We start from the raw sequence: 15000 nt of genomic DNA on the forward strand, positions 1-15000 counted from the left end.
ATAAAATATATATATAGATATATATCTATATATATGATAATATTATATATATATTATATATATATATAGTATATATATATATATATATATATATATATATATATATATATATATAATATAAATATATCTATATATATATATTCTATTATTAGATATATATATATATATCTATATATATAAATATATATAGTCCATATATATATAGCCCTATAAGACTATAGCCAATCAAGTCCCAATGATCGCAGTATAATATATCTATATCATCTATTATAAAATAACTATATATATATCTATATATATATATATAAATAGCTAAGCTAAATATTAATATATTATATTATTTAATAATATTATATTATATATATATATATATATGTATATATCAAGTATACTGGCATGATCAAAAGACTGGAATTATTATATCATATACTAACCATCCACCTGAACCACCGCCATGGGCACCAACGCGTACCTAGCCCACCGGCTAAACTCCAGCCCGATCCACCGGCGGTGGCGCATATATATAGGATATATTATATTACATATATATAGATATAATATATATATATATTTATATATATAATATATACTATATATATTATTATATAGATATATATATATATCTAATAAATATAATATTATATATAATATATAATATATATATAATATATACTATAGTATTTATATCTATATATATAGATATATATTATATATAGAATATATATGTATATATACATATATTATATATATATATATATATGTGTGTGTGTGTGTGTGTGTGTGTGTGTGTGTGTGTGTTTGTGTGTGTGTCATTGTCAACCCACACACCACCCGAAAAGATATACAGATTTTGAATTCTGGTCAGTGTACTAGAACTTGGAAGATATAATTAATTCCCTTTGGAAGAAGGTTTAGTCCCAAGGTATAGTGCATTCCATATTAATGAGTTATTTGTGCATTATAATATATATATATATATATATATATATATATATATATATATATATATAATATAGATATATATATATATATATATATATATATATATATATATATATACAATACATATATATATATATATTATATATATATATATATTCATATATATATATATATATATAATATATATATATATATATATATATATATATATATATATATATATATACGTGTGTGTGACTGGTAAAATTGTTCTGTTGCAACAGAATTCCATCTAATAAAAGGATCCCATAAAAAACGCCAGAATACAGAAAGAAAGTACTATATTTCAGAGACTGCTGTGTCTCTTTGAGGTAAGCAATGAATGAGAAAAGTTACAGAAAAGGCAGTATTTATACCAAAGAGATCCATCAACAGGTAGCACGTTTTTCTAACGTGATACGTTTTAATCTTCTTAAGAGTTGGTTGAAGGAAGATTTGATCAATGATATGAGAATCCAAGGCGCATTTTGAGATGTTCATTACCTGTCTTTGTTTAATCAAGGCTGCCTCCATTATTTGGCTTTTGTACCAACATTCTGCTGCTATAATTAAGCGGGACAAATCCCAGTTTATTCTGTTTATTTAGTATTTATTATGGATTTAAACTTAAATATTGTTAAAGATAGGTGAGCTCTGTTGTCCATACCTATATATATATATATATATATATGATATATATATATATATATATATATATATATATATATATATATATATATATACATATATATATATATATATATATCTATATATATATATATATATATATATATATAGTATATATTATATAATATATATATATATATATATATATATATATATATATACATGTATATGTATATGCGTGTGTGTGTGTGTATACAAACCTTCCTTAACTTTGCCAGAATGTCCTCGTGGGTCGGCCTGAGGTCATTCATGCGAGCGATGCGTCGGATAACCTTGGCAGCCTCATTGAACTTCCCTCTTGAAACAAGCCATCGCGGAGATTCTTCAATCACTCTGGAAATTTTAAAGAAATAAATATACATTTGCATTTGCTTTCTGCTATAACCAGCATTATAATCACAAAATAACTAATTAACACAGACACGTGAAAGCGATGATTGTTTCCATTGTAACCATTGCAATTGTGACAATTATCATCTATATCATTAATTAGAAATATTATTACCACTATATATAATACTACCAATATTATTGTAAATTTTATTGTTATCAAACCCATGCTATTTTCTTAATTTTTTCCTCTCTTCTTATCATAGTTATTACCATTGTGTACATTTTATTCAAGTGCATTATGATAGTCATCGCTATCACTGACGTCATAATGATTCTAATAATCATGAATGCACCTATATTATAATAAGCATGCCAGTACCAAAATCTGTTGTTATCTACATTGCAGTAACGTTATCAACATTGCCAACTTTAATGTCATAACCATTTGAGAAACAAATCCAGTTATGAATATGGACTTTATATTGAAAAATAAACATGAACAGAAAGTTTTCGGGAAACGTTTCGATTCCCCTGCTCAGTCTGACTGTCGAAAGCTTTCTGTACAGATTTATTTTTAAATTTATGTCCATATGCATAACTGTGAATTAATTCCTCCGTTTCAAGACTCATGCCACTAAGGATATTTGCTAAAAATTATGACCGTTGTTTTTATTGCCGTCGTTATCCTTGAAATAGTATCATCAGAGACATTATCGTCGTCATCATCGTCATTGTTCTCATTGTAATGCACAAACCTGAGGTAGACAACTGCCAGGAGACAAGGCAGACTGGTCAACAGGCCGAGTGTGACCCAGTGAGCTGTCAGCCAGGAGAGGAGGGCCATGGTGCACTGACCGAGGGAGAAAAAAACTGATGAAATGGAGGTCACCATTCCCCTGCGGCTGTCCCGGACTTGCTCCAAAGCTGGGATGGAAGAGGGTTTATTTTATAGAAATCGAAATGTGGAAGTGCACATGGAAGAAATAGTCTTTTGTCGGTGGAAAGCTTAGTTTTTTTAAAAGGACTGAGTTGTGGAATAATTAGGCTTTTTTCGATTCGTTGGTTCAAAAAAATGGTTAGAATATTTAACAGAAGTAAATCGTGAAAATATTGTTTTTTTGGACACCCGATCAGGAAATCGTTGAAATTTTTAACTTGCCACTATTCGTGGAAAGATTATAATTCTGAAGAGTTACTAAACCTTTTAAAGGCTATTTTTTGAAGGCATGAATGATGAAGATATAGTAGTTCGATGACAATCAACCGTGGGGTGGCTCAGTGACCGTGAATCCTAGAATGTTACAAGGCATCTTTATGGAGTGAAAACATGGATAAGTTAGAGTATTTCTGAAACAGGTACAGATTGGAGATTTTTAGTGGGATTGTAACAAAAATCAGATAAAACGCGTCCTTGTGTCTTATTTATTTACTTTTTTATCGAATCTAAAAGATTTTGTGCTTTTGAAATGACGCCTGTGTAATGGTAAGAGCATTTCTAATCCTTTCTTTACTGAAATCGAATCGTAAAATATTAGTAACTAGTATTTTTAATCATGCGTGAAAATTCTAGTTTACATATCAGTAACAACAGTCCGTAAGGAAAAGTGAGAAATTGTAGATTTTATTAAATCGTGTGGAGTGGTTGAAGCTTTTTAATGACAGTCTTGAAATGGTTACTTTTCAGAATTTTTTTTTTAACTGTAGATGACAGGCACCATGACACCCTCTGACATTATGAAGTTCATGTAAATGCAGAAAAATAAATTAGTAAGGGACTATGGTATTTGTCAGATGCATTAGGGAATGCAAGTCCTGTGAGCCTCCAGTCTTTTTAACTTTAAAGTTGATTCTGCCTCATTATGATTAAACTAACCTAGCTTAACCTAACTTGAGTTAAAAGCGAGATTATTTAAGACTCGACAATTCTGGGCGAGCATGACTTGCTCCTATTTATAGACACAGGTGGGACACTAGACACAAGACTATACCGAGTGTTTCGAAATTAGAGCCCACGCTTCACCGAACAAATGGAAAGTCGTGAAGTTTTCTGCAATAGCCTATCTCCAAGTATATTATCTTAAGTTTCTATTAAGCTATTTTTCATTTTACATTTCTTGTAATTTCAGACTGAGTGACGGAGTACAGGCAGATGGAGGCCACACAAAATATTAAATACTCAGAGAAACTTAAATACCTGTTCTGAATTACTTTTGTTTTTGTCCATATCAATTTTAATTCATGCTGTAGAGGGGGGTGCCCTCTTATTTCGAAACACCCTGTATATGACATGTGCAGACATAAAGAGGCAAAGAGAGTTATCAGTGTGCATACATATAAAGACACTAATATACTTATAAACATAAGAATAAATAGATACAGAGACATTTATACACAGAAATATACAGATACTACACAGAAACACCTGGCATACATTGACATATCGTTACACATGGGCATCTAAGTACATAATAACACATTATCACCTGGATATCTACAGTACACAGAGTAGAAGACATTTACATTCACGAAAAACAGTTGACACCAGAAGACCTCTGTATTCGCAACAATCAAATGACACCACGAGACCTTTATATTCAGGAAAATCGGTCACCAGGATACTTCTGCATTCACGAATACCAGTTGACGCATGAAGACCTTTGCTTTTGTGAAAATCAATTGACACCAGGAGACCTTTGCATTCACGAAAATCAATTGACACCTGAAGACCTTTGCATTCGTGAAAATCAGTTGACACCAGGAGACCTCTACATTCATGAAACCAGAATGTTGCATTGTGAAAATTAGTTGACACGAGGAGACCTCTGCATTCACGAAAACCAGTTGACACCTGAAGAATTTACATTTGTAAAAACCAGTTGACACCTAAAGACCTTTGTGCGTGAATCAGTTGACTCTAGGAGACCACTGCATTCACGAAAACTAGTTGACTCATGAAGATCTTTGCATCTGTGAAAGTCAGTTGACACCAAATGACCTCTGTATCCACAAAAATCAGTTGACATCTGAAAACTTTACATTCACAAAAACCAGTTGACACCAAGAGACCTCTGCATTCACGAAAACCAGTTGACACATGAAGATCTTATGACCTCTGCATCCACAAAAATCAGTTGACATCTGAAGACTTTACAGTCACAAAAACCAGTTGACACCAAGAGACCTCTGTATTCATGAAAACCAGTTGATACCTGCAAATGTGTGCATTTGTGAAAATCATTTGACACTAGGAGACATCTGCATTCACGAAATCAGTTGTCACCTGAAGACCTTACATTCTCGGAAATCAATTGACACCAGGAGACCTCCTACTTCATTTGACACCAGAATACCTTTACAGTCTCAAAACCTGTTGGCACCTAGAGACATCTTCATTAGCGAAAATTAGGTGTCACTAGGAAAACGTTATATTCTCAAAAATCAGTTGACATCAACTGACCTCTGCAATTGAGAAAATCAATTGACACCAGAAAACCTCTGCTTTCGAGAAAATCAGTTAACAGCAAAAGACCTTCACATTTGTGAAAATCAGACCTTTAAATCCACGAAAATCACTTGACACCAGGAGACATACTGACACGCCCTTACAAACCTATAGACACACGAAGCTTAATGAAGACAGCGACCTCTAAGCACAGAACCTATTGCGATGTGAATGCCTTATAGAATGTTAAAACCTATGTAGACCCCGAAAGACTCCTTAATACCCTATGAGACACATATAAGATTTAAATATGGGCCTGATACCTGCTAATATGCAGTAGATGCCTCGAAACCTGTATGTTCAACTAGAGGCCTATACACACCTGGAAGGTTTTACAACCGAGAAACTAACAGGCAGACAGCGACATAGGGACCTGTAGACCCACAGTAATTAACATACATAAGATCAATAAGAGCCCTATGGCAGACACATGAACCTCTCTAAATACCAAGGGCTCTATGCACATTGTAAGACATGTAGACATGTAAGAAAATATCAGCACCTGAAGTTATATAGACCGATAAGATCTTACAAGAATGTTACCATGTATATGTAGACGAAGATGCGTAGAAACCCAGAGACCTATGGACATGCATACCTCCTTTAGACTCGCGTGCAGACTTCGACACTAAGAGCTATTAGTCAGAAACGTACATACACACAGAGACTTGAAGGCTCCCATTAATTTACAGACCTACATATTCATGCGCACATCCCTTTTCATTCATATAATTTTCCATTTATTTATCCCCTTTACCTGAGATGATGACGATCTGGTAGATAACGGGCAGACCCATCGACAAGACAAATCGCACCCTGAGCACAAACCACATGTCCCGCAGGAAGACGAAGACTGACCCCAGAATCGCCACCTTCAGAGAAAGAAGAAGAAAGACCTTCCTGCGCCCGATCCTGTACAATAATGTAATATTAGTATATAAAAAAAATATTATATTGGGGCTAAAATTATAAAATAGTAAAATCTGATGCCACTGATGCCATTTCGTTTTGTCTAATTGTAATGAAGCTTTGCAAGAATGCTCTATTAGAACTGGCGATTATTACCACACATTTTTTGGCATAGGCCCATTTTTGAATTTCATAAGTTACTTCAGAAGTTAACCTTAATGTTTACATATTTAAATGGAACTTCTTGCGTAGGTAACTGAGATGTTGATATTGTCAACCCTTAGCAGTTTTCCTTAAACTGGTTTTCAAGGTCACTGGTCGGTTTGAAAACTACAGCTTTGGCATCTTTTCTTCACGAGTCAAGACGGACAGCTGAGTCTGTTTACTATAAATCACTTGTTCATTATTGCTTTCAAGACAGCCATTATGGACTCTACGTCTGTTTCCATTTATCATGATTAATATTGCGTCTAATTAAATATTTATTACACCTTATGACACCAAAGAGTTCATAATGAATCATATGGTTCAGTAATGATATTCAATTACAACTGCAGCGTCATGATGGCATTTGATGAAAATCTAATCATTGTGCTTTTGTTATTACTATTGTTAATTTTTTTGTATTAATGCTATCATTATTGGGATTTTTTGGTTGTTAGTTAATAACGAAAAGTATTTTATTACTATAGTAATAATAATAATAATAATAATAATAATAATAAATAATAATTAAATAATAATAAATAAAATAATAAATAATTATTATTTATTATTATTATTATTATTATTATTATTTTATATTATGCTGAAAGGTTAATTATTGAAATTCCCAATATGAATATTGGGCCAAGTTAATCAGAAAACACGCTGAGCCTGAGAGGCGGAATTGTAAGGAATATAGAAAAAAAAACCTATATAAAATCAACTCGTTACATCTGCCATTCTTTTTAATAGCATTTGCCTAAAAGAGGGGTCTTCTACCAAAATTATTATATTATTATATTATATTATTATTATTATTTATTATTATTAATATAATTATTATTAATTTATTATATTTTATTATTAATATGAATAAGTATCATAATAAAGTTAATAATAATATAATAATAATAATTATACTTAATTATTATTATTAATTATCTTATATTATTATTATTATTATTACATTATGATTATTATTATTATTTTCATAAATCAATAATAATAATAATAATTAATAATAATAATAATAATAATAATAATAATAATAATAATAATAATATTTTGGTAGAAGACCCTCTTTTAGGCAACTGCTATTAAAAAGAATGGCAGATGTAAGCGAGTTGATTTTATATATGGTTTTTTCTATATTCCTTACAATTCGCCTCTCAGGCTCAGCGATGTTTCTGAGTAACTGGCCAATATTCATATTGGGAATTTTCAAATAATTACCTTCAGCATTTATAATTTTTTGAAAATTCCCAATATGAATATTGGGCAGTTACTCAGAAACATCGCTGAGCCTGAGAAGCGAATTGTAAGGAAAATAGAAAAAAACAATATATAAAATCAACTCGCTTAATTCTGCCATTTTGTTAATAGAATAATAATAATAATTTTTTTTTCTTTGTCTATCACAGTCCTCTAATTCGACTGGGTGGTATTTATAGTGTGGGGTTCCGGGTTGCATCCTGCCTCCTTAGGAGTCCATTACTTTTCTACTATGTGCGCCGTTTCTAGGATCACACTCTTCTGCATGAGTCCTGGAGCTACTTCAGCCTCTAGTCTTTCTAGATTCCTTTTCAGGAATCTTGGGATCGTGCCTAGTGTTCCTATGATTATGGGTACAATTTTTTTCCCTCCCATGGTATTGCAACATCAGTGAGTGATACTTTCTTCTTGACTTTGTCAATCAACGTCACGTCTGGTCTATTTGCACGTATCACCCTATCTGTTCTGATACCATAGTCCCAGAGGATCTTTGCATGGTCGTTTTCTATCACTCCTTCAGGTTGGTACCCGTACCACTTATTACTGCAAGGTAGCCAATGTTTCTTGCACAGGCTCCAGTGGAGGGCTTTTGCCACTGAATCATGCCTCTTTTTGTACTGGTTCTGTGCAAGTGCCGGACATTCGCTTGCTATGTGGTTTATGGTTTCAGTTTTCGTATTGCACTTCCTACATATGGGAGAGATGTTATTTCCATCTATCGTTCTTTGAACATATCTGGTTCTTAGGGCCTGATCTTGTGCCGCTGTTATCATTCCTTCAGTTTCCTTCTTGAGCTCTCCCCTCTGTATCCATTGCCATGTGTCATTGCTGGCTAGCTCTTTGTCTGTCTCATGTATTGTCCGTGCATTGGTTTGTTGTGCTAGTCCTCTGTTCTGTTTGTCATTCTCCTGTCTCTGTATATTTCTGGGTCTTCATCTACTTTTATCAGTCCCTCTTCCCATGCACTCTTGAGCCACTCGTCTTCACTGGTTTTCAGATGTTGCCCCAGTGCTCTGTTCTCGATGTTGACGCAGTCCTCTATACTTAGAAGTCCTCTCCCTCCTTCCTTTCGTGTTATGTATAGTATGTCCGTATTTGATCTTGGGTGTGGTGCTTTGTATATTGTCATATGTTTCCTAGTATTCTGATCTATGCTGCGGAGTTCTGCCTTCGTCCATTCCACTATTCCTGCGCTGTATCTGATTACTGGCACTGCCCATGTGTTTATGGCTTTTATCATATTTCCGGCGTCGAGTTTTGACTTGGGTATCGCCTTGAGTCTGCATATATTCTTTCCTGATCGTGTCCTTCATCTCTTGGTGTTTTATATCCCCTCCTTCCATTATTCCCAGGTATTTGTATCCCATCTCATCTATGTGTTTGATGTTGCTCCCATCTGGTAGCTTTATAATTATTATTATTATTATTATTATTATTATTATTATTATTATTATTATTATTATTATTATTATTATTATTATTATTATTATAGTAAAAAAATAATTTTCGCTATTAACTAATGACCAAAAAATCCCCATAATGACAGCGTTAATACAAAAAAATTAACAATAGTAATAACGAAAACACAGTGATTAGATTTTCATCAAATGCCGTCATGACGCTGCAATTACAATTGAATGTAATCACCGCAGCATATGATTCATTACGAACTCTTTGGTGTCATAAGGTGTAATAAATATTTTCTTAGGCGAAATATTAGTAATGATAAATGGAAACAGACGTCCATAATGACTGTCTTGAAAGCGATAATGAACAAGTGATTTATAGCAAACAAACTCAGCTGTCGGTCCTGACTCGTGAAGAAAAGATGCCAAAGCTGTAGTTTTCAAACCGACCAGTGACCTTGAAAACCAGTTTAAGGAAAACTGCTGACACAATATCAGCCTCTAAGGGACCTACCTAAGAAGTTCCATTTAAAACTGAAAAATTAAGGTTAACTTCTGAAGTGATTTATGAACTTCAAAAATGGGCCAATGCCAAAGAAAAAAATGTGTGGTAATAATCTCCAGTTGCAAAGCTTCCTTACAATCAGATAAAACGAAATGTTGAACCATAGGAATCAAGGTAAAGAATGTTTGGAAAATAAAATTAAGTCCCAAGTTAACAGACCTACCAGTTTTCGTAAAAATAAATTGGAAAATCAAATTTTGGCCTTTAAATTGACCTTTAACCTTAAGAAATTACCTGAATAAAATATTGAACTTTAACTGACCTGTAACCTTGAAAAATATAAGAAAAAAAAGAACATATGTATAATTCTCCACCATCCCCCTGTGGAGTCTGAATATTTAGGGCTTTTTGAAATCTGACAAAACTTTAAAAATCTTCCATGTTACCTTATGACTTCATGACCTCACAAACTAGTTATAAGTAAAAGTTCAGAAAAGGGACCTGTCAACGGAAAAAAGTTCTAATTAAAATTATTTGAAGATTATTGTCACTGTAAACCTAGTTGCTTATCAACCAAATTTCATCAATGTAATTATAATAATAATAATATCTTGGGCTCAATACCCACGTAATAATAATAATAATAAGTGGTACGAGCACCAACCTGAGGGAGTGATAGAAAACAATCAGGCAAAGATCCTCTGGGACTATGGTATCAGAACGGATAGGGTGATACATGGAAATAGAACAGACGTGACGTTGATTGACAAAGTCAAGAAGAAAGTATCACTCATTGATGTCGCAATACCATGGGACACCAGAGTTGAAGAGAAAGAGAGGGAAAAAATGGATAAGTGTCAAGACCTGAAAATAGAAATAAGAAGGATATGGGATATGCCAGTGAAAATTGTACCCATAATCATAGGAGCACTAGGCACGATCCCAAGATCCCTGAAAAGGAATCTAGAAAAACTAGAGGCTGAAGTAGCTCCAGGACTCATGCAGAAGAGTGTGATCCTAGAAACGGCGCACATAGTAAGAAAAGTGATGGACTCCTAAGGAGGCAGGATGCAACCCGGAACCCCACACTATAAATACCACCCAGTCGAATTGGACGACTGTGATAGAGCAAAAAAAAAATAAAATAAAATAAAGAAAAAATAAAAAATAATAATAATAATAATAATAATAATAATAATAATAATAATAATAATAATAATAATAAGAATAATAATATAATAATAAGGCATATCGAATGATAACAACTAGAAATATAAAAATAATAACACTAACTCAAAATATATATATATATATATATATATATATATATATATATATATATATATATAATATATATATATATATATATATAGTAACAATCAGGTTATCATACTAATGTTAGTCCCTTAATACATGTTTGCTTTAAATTCATGAATACTAGTTTATCATGCTGCCACTATTTTCTCATAGGAACAAAAAGGAAAAAAAATTCTTCATATAGTAACTCATTCAACCTATGCTGACAAGCAGAGCGTAATCTAAAAAAAAAAAAAAAAAAAAAAAATAGCAATGTCCGTTCTTCTCAAAGGAAATACGAAGCCTTCGAAAAACCTAGATCTGTAAATTCTATGGGATGAAACAGGTTTAACTCCCCTGATTAAGAACCATATTTCGGTACATTTTTCCCAGTAAAACGTGGCTCTCTAAGAATTTGAGATTTATATGTTAAACAACTGTCTACAAAGACAAAGGTATTCTCTATTGCTCCTGATATATATATATTTTTTTAAAGAATTATGGAAGTAAAAATATTATACGCGACTATCGAATTGACGGATTTCGGAAACATAGTGATTAAGATTAAATAAAACATTCGAATAAAAGTCTTGCTTTTCTTTTTTCACGATATATTTAAGGGAAACTACCAAAGAAATATGCTACATTTGTATAGTTTATCCCGAGGGAAAGATTTAAAAATACTATAATCAGGTTTTGAATTAGTTGTGGAGGTAGGGAAAACAGTGAAGGCTGGCTGGGGAAAATTCCGGTCTTACAATTTTTCCACCCGAGTAGTGAGTGAGGTGCGGATCATTTTTGAAGGTTTGGGTGACAAAATTTATATTTTCATTATTATATCCCAAAAACACAGATGATTCAGCAGATGCTTTTGAATATGTAAAGTGTAGAAATAATCTTATTTATTTACATTATTTAAATATTTTGGAGGGAGGGCGGTAGCTGATAATAAAATTTGCAAATCTTGGTGAAAGATTAGTTTAGTCCCCTTTTGGGAGGTGCGTTCCTACGATGAAATGAAATTGATATTGACTGACGTTATTTTTGGCTATGTATATATATATATATATATATATATATATATATATATATATATATATATATATATATATATAATGCGTGTGTGTGTGTGTGTTTTATGTATGAGTAGTATGTATATATAATGTATATATACATATACACACACATATATATATATATATAACTATATATATATATTAAATGTTCTTGCAGAAAATTGGGAAGAAAATAAGAAGAAACCCAAGGAGAATATGTGAAGAACTTGAGGAAAAAGTTGGAAGACATTAAGTTTCAGTGTAGGTCAACAAGTGTTAGTTTTCCTACTTATTAAGAGATTTCCCCTTACCAATAAACTTCAAAGTCCTTACAAGATAATTGAGAAGTTAAGAGATAGAACATATGTGACTAAAACATCAGAAAAAAGAAAACGACGAAGATACAAGTGAACCTCCTGAAACCTTACTTCTCAGAAACTAAAATCGAAACTGTGTCAGTAACGCAGCCATCCTCATCTACAGATGGTGACGATGACTAGGAACTGGGAGCTGAAAGCAAGATGAATAATTCTTCAATTTTGGAAAATTTGCAGGATAAATTAAAACATCTGGTTGTTAAGCAAGTAGGTGAATTGAGTGAAGTGATTGGAAGTTCCCCAGAAATTTTTGCAGATGTACCTAGGCGTACCGATCTGACAAACCATGAGATCAAGATCCAAGAAGATGGACAACCATTCAACCAGAGACCTTATCGCTTATCACCTTATCATCGAGATGTTTTGAACGAAGAAGCTCAATATTTGTTGCAGCATGGTTTAGCAGAACCCAATTCAAGTTACTACAGTTCTCTATGTGTGTTAGTGATGAAACCAGATGGCTCATTTAGGATGTGTATTGATTATGGGAAACTGAATTCCATCAGTGTGACTGACAATTATCCCTTACCTCCAATAGATCAGTTACTTGATAATATTGGGCAAGCCAAGTTTCTTTCCAAGATAGACTTGTTGAAAATTTATTATCAAATTCCCTTAGATGAGGATGCTAAGTTGCTGTCAGCTTTTATTACTCCTTTTGGACTGAATCAGTATATTGTTCTGTTCCAACGAGTGATGGATCAACTGCTAGGATCTATAGAATGAGTAGGTGTATACCTTGATGACATAGTCATTGACTCTACAACATGGGAAGAACATCTGAAGATTCTGAGGAAAGTTTTCAAGAAACTACGAGAAGCAGGACTAACAGTCAACCTAGAGACGAGTGAGATTGGGAAGGCAACTGTTCAGTATCTTGGCTTTGAAGTTGGGAAAGACCTTCTCGTTCCAGTAAATGTTAATGTAGAAGGCATCTGTAAGACTACCCCCACCTACTACCAGGAAACAGCTACAGAGATTTTTGGGCATGGCTGAATTCTATCTCTATGTCTGTCCAAATTTTTCAGCCATAGTAGCTTCGTTGACAGGCTAAACTAGTCCAAAAGCTAAGTTTGTTTGGACTCCAGAAAGTCAAGAATCCTTTGAGAAAGTAAAAGCCATTTTAACTTCAAGACAGTACTTCATGCTCCAGACTTCAATAAGAAATTTGTGATACAAGTTGATGTCTCTGACTGTGGAACTGGAGCTGTTCTACTTTTAGACGATGAAAGTAATATTTTACATCCTGTTTGCTTCTTGTCTTCAAAATGGAAAAAGCATCAGAAAGTGTATTCAACCATAGAGAAAGAAACTTTAGCCTTAACCACAGCATTGAAAAAGTTTGAAGTGTATGTGAACAGACCTAGGAATGGAGAAATTTTAGTGTTGTCTGATCACAATCCCTTGTCATTTATACAAAGGATGAAATATCAGAACCAAAGGTTAACAAGGTGGTCTTTGTAATTACAGCGGTATATTTTAAGAGAGCAGCACATTTCTGGTAAGAACAATGTGGTTGCAGATTATTTGTCCTATTGTAAATCATTGGATTCAAACCCGGTATAACTAATCTTCTGGGGGAGGAATCTTATGTTGATGCCATGCAAAGCATAACTTCCCTTCAGTAATTGTATGCAATGTCGTAAAGTGTCTGTATTATGTTCAGATTCCATATCAAAGACAGCTTAGAGTTTAATGTTTAAATAATGTATGTCCAGAAACCCACGTGTTGATTGCACAATGTTGCGTCTTTCAACTTCTTGTGCAAATGCTATTTGAATGCACTGACCTGAAATGTTTTACTTACGATCCTGTACATGACATGATAGTGTCCTTACGTATATTCTTTCAGTTCATTTTAGTAATTAGAGATTATTTTGTTATGAAACTGTTTGACATTACTGATAAATTAACTCTTATCTCTCTCGATTTGTCAAAAGAGAATTTATTGAATTATAAGTAATTCAATTTGGAGATGAAACAAGTAACTAGTTCCCAAAATGGTTGTGACAACATTGTCTTGGAAATGACGAAAGTCTGTGCTTCCATTAGTTTTCAATAATCATATCTTCCATGTTCAGAGATTTTTGTTGTCTCGTTTTGAAAGAGAATTATCAAGATTATAGCAGTGTCACGGTCCCATAATGTTTTGAAGTTATCCATCCATTTTGGGGTCAAGATTTCAGTTGCCCAGTTAGTTCCCATAGAAGAGATTCATTCATAGACGTACTGTAAGGAGATGCTAAAGCTCTCTTGTTCTCTCTCTCACAACCGAGGTAAATTTAAATTTTTACATTAACGTAAAGATTTTGTACTTACGCGGTCACCCATAACTTTTAGACCGATTTATTTCTTAATAGGATAGTGGTTATTTAAGGAATCTAAACAGACAGTCTAAACGTGTATTTGTAACAGCGCCTGTCAAAGAGTACAGTGAATTTGGAAACTGCAGCAAAAATGAAAAACTGGTACCAGGTAATGTGTTACTACAAGT

At 33.0% G+C, this 15000-nt stretch overlaps 1 protein-coding gene across 1 annotated transcript in view; it reads right to left on the reverse strand.

The window, feature by feature from the left end:
- The window catches only part of LOC135216415 (beta-alanine transporter-like), a 74370-nt gene that overhangs the window by 14514 nt on the left and 44856 nt on the right, over positions 1-15000 (reverse strand). Inside the window, exons 5-7 of the mRNA XM_064251717.1 lie at positions 6240-6394; positions 2736-2904; positions 1848-1980 (exon numbers count right to left, since the gene is read on the reverse strand). Coding sequence (XP_064107787.1) covers positions 1848-1980; positions 2736-2904; positions 6240-6394 — 457 coding nt within the window. The remainder of the gene's footprint in view (positions 1-1847; positions 1981-2735; positions 2905-6239; positions 6395-15000) is intronic.

Source organism: Macrobrachium nipponense, chromosome 19, assembly GCF_015104395.2.
Source record: "Macrobrachium nipponense isolate FS-2020 chromosome 19, ASM1510439v2, whole genome shotgun sequence".
In the NCBI taxonomy this organism is placed as follows: Eukaryota; Metazoa; Arthropoda; class Malacostraca; order Decapoda; family Palaemonidae; genus Macrobrachium; species Macrobrachium nipponense.